General features: G+C 40.6%; 1 protein-coding gene across 3 annotated transcripts in view; it reads left to right on the top strand.

The window, feature by feature from the left end:
- The window catches only part of Tmem255a (transmembrane protein 255A), a 70,013-nt gene that overhangs the window by 35,069 nt on the left and 25,161 nt on the right, over nucleotides 1-9,783 (top strand). For 2 of the 3 annotated variants that reach the window (XM_004647663.3, XM_023707921.1), the window contains exon 7: nucleotides 7,599-7,761. In XM_004647663.3, the coding sequence (XP_004647720.1) occupies nucleotides 7,599-7,761 (163 nt within the window). The remainder of the gene's footprint in view (nucleotides 1-7,598; nucleotides 7,762-9,783) is intronic. The other variant, XM_023707920.1, reaches the window with a different exon arrangement.

Genomic DNA, 9,783 nt, shown 5'->3' on the forward strand with positions numbered 1-9,783 from the left:
ATGTAGCCCAGGCTGGCCTCAAATTCACAGTGATCCTCCTGCCTCAGCATCTCAAGTTCTGGGATTACAGGCATGACCCACAGCACCTGGGACAGATTAGAACAGCCAAAGAACAGAAGGCAGTCCCTTCCATGGAAGGGGAGAAATTTGAGCAAATGTTTGGAATAAATACCTAGCATAGCGAGTTTTGAGCTTCTAAAGACTCCCATCATGCTGAAATTGTGGGCTGCATTTTAGGGATAAGCTTTAGCAGACTGAAGAATTTACATATTTTTTTCATGAAGGTAATTGGGGATCATGGAAAGGTTTTGATTAAATGAATGCCATAGTTGAAGTGTTTAGTGGAAAGCAATCATAAAACAGTAGGATCTGGCTGGAGGTCCTGGCAGTTCTTGTACACATGAAGGTAGGGGTAGCAAGAAAGCAAAAGATACAGTTTGGGAGGAAACTCACCCAGACAGTAGACCAAACATAATCATGAGTCTCAAATCAAACAAACCACATTAATTTGCTAAAACCTGAACTGTATTTAAGTATTTTTTCTCTTGCTTTATGGCTCAGTTTAAAATTTTAAATAGCTGCTGAACCCAAACAAATTGAAGCCAAACATATCTTCTCTAAAATTATAAAATATATTTTTTCTCTGCAGTAGTGGGGATTGAACCCCGAGCCTCACACAGGCTAAACAAGCCCTCTACCACTACTTTTCATGAATGACTCACCTATTTCCATGTCAAGATCTATGCTTCTAAAGCATTAATGCTTTTTTGTGCAGGATTCAGCTTTGTACTGCATTGCTAGAGAGCAATGCTTAGAAGAGACAAACTATAGTTACAACTTTTATTGGGAGCTCTTATAACGGGCGAGAGTACTGCTTTTATGCATGTTCTCGTTAAATCCTCCAGGCACAGAGAGATTAAGAAAGTTGCTTAGGATCAGATGGCAAATAAGAGTCAGAGCCAGAATTTGAATGTAGTTTGACTCCAGAGTCTGTTATGATATGCCACCTGTCTGTATATACTAGCAGTCCATCCTAGTTGCTTTAGGAGGTAAGCAAAGATGATGTGAAGAATGTCGGAAGCAGACCTCCAAGAAACTACACTGCCCCTACGTCCCACCCTCAACCTTTACATGCAGGCCTGCACTGTTAGAAGATAGTCCTTTTACAACTATGGCTTTTGGGGGCAATATGTAGTCTTCATATGCTCCCTGTTCCATTCCCAAGGCCTAGTATAGTGCCAAATCACAGAAGACGCATGCTTGTGAATATGTTCTTTAGCCATGTTCCTGAAAGTATCGAAATCCAACTTCAGATGGATTTCAACATCTTTAAATTTTCGCTATGAAAGCTTAGTATGGAGAACAGTGGCTCTTTAACTTTGGTGACTTGCTACCGCAGATTCTTGAGCCCCACCCCCCATGATTCTGCTAGATTCTGAATAGCTGGGCTGGACTTAGGATTCTGTATGTTTAATGATCTTTCTTTGAGACCCGGGTACAGAGCCACACACAGACACTCATACATATCATACGTGGCACACTGACATAGGCAGACACACAGAGAGACACTGAGCATTCTGTCATAGTCAATCCTATGACCACACTAATTTTAATTTCTCCAAGAAACTAACTTACAAAGGTTAAAGGCCTCTTCTTACATGAATAATTCTTCCTTCAATTCAAAGATTATCTCTTCATTTCTGGTGTTCTTATAAAGGGAAGTCACCATAATAGCCATCCTGGTATAGGGCATTTTATTGTGAGTTTAATTTCAGGAACCACAGTGTCTCAATTTCATGATGAATTCCAGTGACAAAACTAAAAAACTACCTTGCACCCAGGAAGATAGGAACTTTCATTCAATTAATCCAATAGGTATTTATGTGTCAGGCATAGCAATAAAATAAATGACCTAAATCCCTTCCTTCGTGTAGCTCAGGTTCAAGTTATTGGACAAAGAGCAAAATATGCACGTCAAGAAGCTAATTCTACATAGGGATCAGTGGCTACAGAGGAATTATAGAAAAGGAATGTACTACTCTGCTAAGGCTGCCATAATAAAATACTGTAAGTCTTAATACTTTTCATTGGTGCATTCAGGTTTTCTATTTCTTCTTGACTCACACTTGGTAAGGTACATGTGCTGAGGAACTTGTCTGTTTATTTTAGATTATCAAATTTGCTTTCATATAGTTATTTATAACAAACCCTAAGAACCTTCTGTATTTCTGTGATGTCAGTTGTATGTTCCCTTTTCAGGCCAGTCAGATAGCTCAGTGGTCTAAAGTGCCTGCTTAGGCAAATGCAACGGCCAGAGTTCAATCCCTGGTATGCCATGCTGACCAGATGGTGAATGAGACTGGGCATGGTGGCCCCCACCTGTAATCTAAGTACTTGAGAGGCTGAAAACAGGAGGATTGCTATGAGTCCGATCTGTGTAGTGAGACCCTGTAGACGCAGTACTAAATACATTTTCAAAAAAAAAAATCCCTTTTCATCTGTGATTTGGAGTCTTATCTCTCCCTTTCTTTTTTGCTCTTGTTAAGAGTTTGAGGGGGCCAGGGAGATAGCTCAGTGGAATAAATGCTTGTCTGGCAAGCACAAGGTCCTGAGTTTGATCCCTGGTACCACCAAAAAAAAATTTGCTTGTTTTTGTATATCTTTGAAAAAAAAAAAACTTTGTTTCATTGATCGCTGTTTTTTAAGTCTCTCCATCATTTATTTCTGTTCTGTCTTTTGTTTATTCTCCTAATTTTGGGTTTAGTTCTTGTTTTTCTTGTGTCTTGAGATGTGGTGATAGGTTATCTATCAGATCTTCCTCCTTTTTTGATGTTGCCACTAATGGTTAGACATTTCCATCTTATTTTCCCCTGTACTTTAGTGAAAGGTCTACAGGGTGTTCAGGGTCTCACTACTAGATCAAACTCGTAGTGATCCACCTGTTTGCAGCCTCCCAAGAGCTGGGATTACAGGCACACGCCACCACACCCAGTCTTAATTACTGTCTCAGTGAGCCCCAGGGACAGGGCCAGCACGGCAGGCCTGGGGATCCAACCCCTGGCCCCTGTGCCTGCTTGCAGGGGCTTTAATCTGCTGAGCTATTTGGCTGACATTTCCATCTTAATGCTATTTTTTACTATATCCATAGATTTTGGTAGTGTTGGTTTTCATTTGTGTGAATAATTTTTAAAATTTCCTTCTTGAATTTTTTCCTTGATCCATTAGTTGTTCAAAAGTAAATTAATTTCCACATATTTATATAGTTTCCAAAGCTCTTCTTGTTATTGATATCTAGCTTTACTGCATTGTAGTGGGAAAAGATACATGATAGGATTTCAATCTTTTCAATTCATTGAGACTTATTTTGTGGCCTATTATATAATGTGTCCTAGAGAATGTTCCATGTGATGATTTGCACACACCATATTTACAATATTAGAATATTCTGAATTTGTTTAGTTACTGTTATTAGTAAATTACATACCTGCCCATATGTCCTTCTTATTTATTAATGTCTCTGCTGGAAGCGGTCTGGCAGTGATATATACGCTCAGCTTTTGCCAGGAAATATATATATATATATATATATATAATAATATATTTAATATATATAATATATATCTCGTATCATTCCTTCATTTCTAAAGTGTAGCTTGTCCTGGCATAACATTCTTGGTTTACAATATTTTTCCTTCATTTTTTAATTCTATATTTATTTATTTTTAAATGTATTTGGTACAGAATCTCTTTATGCACCTTGGACTTGTAGTGACCCTCCTGTTTTTAGCCTCCTTAGCACTGGGACTAAAGGTGTGCGCCACCATGGGTGTTCTTGGTAGGCTCAGTGTTCCCAGAGTTGGGGCTGGTGCAACATGTGGTTCTGGGGATTGAACCCCCATCCCTCCCCTTGCCTAAGCAGACGCTTAGTCTCCTGAAATATCTCACTGGCCCTAATATTTTCCCTTCAATACTGTAAAAAATCTCATGTCACTATTTCCTGGCCTGTAAGATTTTTGCTGAAAATTCAGCTGCTAGGTTTACTGGAATATTCTATGTGTTGATTTTTTTTCCTCTTGCAATCTTGACAATCTCCTCTTTTACCTATGAGAATTCACTAATTCTTTGAAAATTCTATGGAGAGCTCACTACCCTTTTCTTCTGTTTGATCTATTCTGTTATTGATGTCCTCTGTTGAATTTTTAATTTCACTGAGCTTATTTTTCAGCTCAAGAATTTCTTTGACTTTTTAAAACTTTCTTCCATTTCTTGAGTTTCTGTTGAATACTGAAATATTTGAGTTCTTCCAGGTTCATTGACTTTACTTAAAACAGCTGCTTTAAATTCTGAGCATTCTCCCATACTGATAACTACTTGGTCAGTTTCTGGCATGTTTTTTTGAGTACTAGATGACCTCATGGTTTTTTGAAAGCTCTTTGATGCTTCTTGTTGTGCAACATCATCCAGGCTTTGAAGGATCAAAATTTCATTCCAGTCTTACTAATCTCTAATTTTTTTAAAAAAATGTATTTAGTGCAGGGCCGACAGGGTCTCACTGGAGAGATCAGACTTATAATGATCCTCCTGTTTTCAGCCTCCCAAGCGCTGGGATTCCAGGTGCGCGCCACCATGCCCAGTCTCAATCGCTGTCTCAGTGCACCCTGCCAGCAGGGCCAGCACGGCATGCTGGGTATTGAACCTGGCCACTGTGTCTGCCTAAGCAGATGCTTTAATCCACTGAGCTATCTGGCTGGCCCTCTCTAATTTTTTTTAATGTGCCTGTCTTTCTGTAAATTCTAGAAACTCCAGAAATTATTTTCTCTAAACCTGTAGCTACTTTCTCGATTTTAGCACTAGATTTTGCCCAGGTCCAGACTGCCAGGAGTTTGCTGTTCATGTGTTGTCATTTTTTCAGTACTAGAGGACAGTCTAAAACCAGGTTTGTCCCCAATACTTTGATAGTGTATTATTCCAAAATAAAGCAAAAGAGTATCTAGAAAGAGCAATCTATATCCACAGTCCTTTCCCTGGGGCCAAGGTAGATATTGATCCCTCTTCCATACTTACTAGCCTATGGGCAGACATTTCAAGATTCTGCCTGGCTTTGGGCAGAGTCACTGTGGATAGATGAGTTCCAGGTTCTAGTGTTACATTCATGATCACCAAAGCCTCCACGTTGAATCATACCCTGGTCTTAGTCCACAAAGGTATGGACAACACTGAATTAAGACACTGCTATGTGCTGCTTATTGCTGAGTTGGACTCAAACCCCTAACCATTGCAATAGCCATGGGCAATGCTAGCCAGAATATAAGTCTGACTGACTGAGGTGATGTGTCTTTCCCTAGCATTTCAGCAGTTACAGAGGCTTGTCTACAGGCAGGCTTTGGATAGGGTACATTAGGGTCTGTCCAGTGTTAGCTTTCAGTAGCCGCACACTAAGTTCTAGTGCAAAGTCTTCTGCTTCCTACCTTATCCTAACTCTAGTGAATGGGACTTTGCATCGCACAATGCTGCCTGAGTTTGCGGTAGTGTTGGTGAAGGAAGACACTTGTCTACCCAGGTTGATCTAAAGTGGCTCATGCCTGAGTCTCACAGCTGCAAGAATCTGCACAGTCTTAGAGATACACTAGGTATACCCTACAGCTGGCAGTGGTGCAGGCCAAAATATGAACCTGTCTCACTAAGGTATAGATTTTTGCCTAGTCCTGAGGCAGTCCTTGATTCCCATCTGTGAGCACTGGTCTGGAGATAGCTGTGCTGTTCGAAGTTAGGAGATGGGTGAGAGAGATTGTCCTTTGGCCACCAAGGCTGTTATTAAGCTGGGTTGCCCCTGATCTAGCAGTCAAAGGGACCTACACTGTCTCTGGAGCAGGGCAGGTATTCCCTAGGCCCACTCCAAGGCTAGAATGGTGTGGCTGAAGCTTTTGTCTGTCTTGCAGATGCACAGGTTTGTACTTAATGCTGAGTTTATCTAGAGACTCTGTGAGCTCTGGCCTGAATCTGGGGCTTTAGTTTCATTTGTGTTATTGGTCTCAGCACAGAATACCCCACACTGGGCTTTCAGGCCAAGCCCTGTACTAGATTTTTTGCCATGCTTCCCAGCAGATGGAGTCCTGCACCAAGATGGAGGAAGGCTGGTAAAGCTGCCTTTAGCCTCCTGGCTTTATGCAATTCTAGAGCCAGGCATTGGCCTTATGCAATTCTAGAGCCAGATATTGGCAGTAGGGATTGTAGAGCTTTCCCCAGAATGGGGTTTCATTGTGATGAGCAAAGAACTAGCTTTTAAGTCTAAGCCTGGAATTTTGTTCTGTCTCCCCAAAGCAAGAGGTTCCTCTTTCCACATTGGGCTGTTTGGTGTTGAGAAAAAGCTGATACAGGAAACTTTCCTTTCAGCCTTCTTCAATGCCTCATTTCATTTTGTTATTCTAAAAGCTTGTCGTATGGTTTCTCACCTGATTTCCTAAGTACTTGTGCTGGTACTTAGGTGTGTGACTAGCAGTTCAATTTGATGTATCTGTTAGAAAAGCTGACCGAAAGGTCTTGTTGTGTTACTCTGTCCCCACTTTTTAGTATTTTGAGTGCATGGTTAGTTGAATCTACAGATGAACAACCTGTGGATATGGGAGGTTCAACTGTGGAGTCATATTAGGTGTTAGGGCTTCAGTACTTGAATTTGTGTGTGTGCACGGATGCAATCTGGCCTATAGCAGGTCATGTAATTAAGAGTTCCTGGGCTAGGTGACAGGTGGCCTTGAACAGAGTAGTCAGGGAAGGGCTCTTCACAAGATGATAGTCATGGTTTTGTGTAGCAACTCAGTTTTAGTTGTGTATTCAGATACTGTTTTTCTTGTGGTTTTGCTTTGATTTGCTTGGAGAGGGAAGACACTGAAATATTTGAAGCCTGAATTCAGATTCCATCTTTACCACTTATGACCCAAACAAGTTCCTTACCTACTCTATGCTTTATAAGCTTCATGTACAAAATAGGAATAGTGATAATATCCACCTCACAGACTAAGGTAAGGTTTTACAGTGCTGTCTAATAGACCATTGTGTTCTGTCTGGCATGGTAACCACTACTCTCTTGTGTCTATGGAACACTTGAAACGTGGCTAGTGAGACTGAACAACTGAACTTTAAGTGGCACTTAATTTTTTTTTTTGGTGCGGTACCAGGGATTGAACTCAGGACCCTGCAAGTGCCAGGCAGGAGCTTATTCTACTGCAGTATCTCCCTAGCCCTTAAGTGGCACTCAATTTAAATAGACACGTGTAGCCAGTAGTTCCAATATTGAACACCACAGATTTAATAAATTCACATATGTAAAATTCTTAGCACTGTGCCTGGTGTAGAGTATCAATAAATGGTCACAACAGTTTCTCTGGCCAGAAGAAATTTTGTTTTATTTTGTTTTGGATAAAAAGCAATCTCACCTTAATTTATTATATTGTCTTGTTCTCCAAGGGCATGGTTCTGATATTTATGATACTAGCTCCCCACCTACCCGCTTGTCTTTCTGCTGAGCTATCTGACAGCCAGATGCCTGGCAGGTGGTCTGCTCCTGGGGGACTGATTGCAGTATGCTCTTCCCTATGCAGCAGGGTAGAGATCACTGGTGGGTACTATGAATACATCGATGTCAGCAGCTGCCAGGACATCATCCACCTCTACCACCTACTCTGGTCTGCCACCATCCTCAACATTGTCGGCCTGTTCCTGGGAATCATCACTGCTGCAGTCCTTGGAGGCTTTAAGGACATGGTAAGGAAGGAACTGACTTTCCATTTCACAGGGGCTCCTCTTGGAAGTAGGGAACAAGAACAGGTGCTTAGGGCAATGGAGATCTATATTTTGAAGGGAGGAACCAAAGCAACTGCCTCAAAGATATAGCTGCTGCCAAACAAGTCGGACTTCAGAGGCCAGGTAATACCATCAGTCTACAAATATCACTTTTTAGCATGAATTAGCTATATTTTGTAGGAATACTTTGAAGGTGGGATGTGAGTGATGTCCTCCATTCTTCCATCGCCCTGACTATATACATAGTTTTATTTTCCCTTGTCCCTGACACTTTTAGTAGAAGCCTTCTTGTATATTTTCCCCCTCAATAGTCTTTGGGAGAGAAAGAAGGAAAGAGGTTTTTTAGTCATAGGTAAGGCTAAAGCTAGTCTCTTCCCCTCAGGGAATTTCACCCTGGAGTTTCTCAAAGAAAACATCCAGGTTCCATTCTTTTGTGTTTGAAAAGCCAGCCTGAGGCTGTTGCTTGCCAGGTCTTGCCTTCAACCTCAGCCTACCTATGTTCTTGTTCCTCTCCTCCAAATCTTGTGTGTGTGTGTGTGTGTGTGTGTGTGTGTGTGTGTGTAAAGGTACAACAGGACTCAGCACCCAGTGGGTGCCTTGCAATAATAGGCTCCCTCTTCCATTTGCTTTTAAAACATTTTAAGCATTCATTTGTTAATTTGATAAAATTTAATCTCTAATTATGGAGACAACAGTTTCCAGCCATGGTGATCAACCTGGCTTAATATTAAAATCCCTTAATGTGTTTAATAAAATACATCAAAACATAAAAAGCTTATGTGCTTGGTCCCCTTATCCAGAGATTCTGATTTAACTGCTCTAAACTGAAGCCTAAGCATCAATGATGTGTTAACAAGTTCTCCAGGTGATTTTGTTCTGCAGCCAGGATTGAGTGATACCTCTTTAAAGGAATGTTCCATGTGTGCTCAGAGAATTATTGTGTGCCTAAAAAGGCTTTCCTTTGACTCCAGAAATGAGACAGGTAGATCCCAGACCCTTGATGGTTTCTGTACCAATTGGGCTTCCTGAGGAACAAGAACCTGAAAGGCAGTTTGTAATTTTGTTCTAGACTGTCAAAAGGATGGGTCATGGAAAATTAAAGTTATGGGAAAAGAAACAAAAACTAGTTTGGGGCAGCAAGGCCCCAGCAGGACTGGACAGACAGGGAGTATTGAGTGTTCCTGCCAGTGAACGTACACGAAGGAAAATCCCTTCCTGTCCACACTCCCTTTCTCTCTCTTTCATACACACATTTCTCACTCCTACTTTCCCATCACCTGGAAAGCCCACATACTAAGTCGTGGAGGAAGCATTAACACAGAGGGGGCCTTAGGAGGGATCAGGATTTCTCTAGGTTAGAGCCTGGGGAGAGTTTAGGGAAAGACCTGTACAACCAGTGTTTCTGAATTGAGGCTTCTTTTTTTTTGTTTTTTAGATAATTTATTATTTTTTTATTTTTTATTTTGTATATTGTACAACTTTAGTCCTTGAGACAGACATTATTTTTCACTGAGGTACAATTTTCACAAAGTACAGTGCACACTTTTTTCTTGTACAGCCTGATTTTTTTTCTTTTTTTCCATAAATTTATTGAGAAACAAATAACAATGAGAGAGTTTCAAACCAAATTGGTAGGACAGTTTCAATAATTAACACATTGCATACATTCTTCCTAGTAGTTAATTGCTGGACAAGATGTGGATATGATATCCTATTTACAGACACCATTAGAACAAATCTCTCTATTCATTAAGACAATGTAACTATATATTTATCCTAACCACTTTGAATACACAGATAAAAAATGAACATTCATCTGTATTCCCCTTTTTTGTTCAGTTCTGTTATTTGAATATTATAGGTGTATAAACTCAGCAAAATATACTAAAAGAGTTCAGTAGCCCATAATAGTATTGGGTCTTCTGCTTGACTGGCAATGTCAGAAATTGTTGACCTGAGTTCCCTACAGCTCAACATAACAGC

Source organism: Octodon degus, unplaced genomic scaffold (assembly GCF_000260255.1).
Source record: "Octodon degus isolate 3935 unplaced genomic scaffold, OctDeg1.0 scaffold00319, whole genome shotgun sequence".
Classification (NCBI taxonomy): Eukaryota; Metazoa; Chordata; class Mammalia; order Rodentia; family Octodontidae; genus Octodon; species Octodon degus.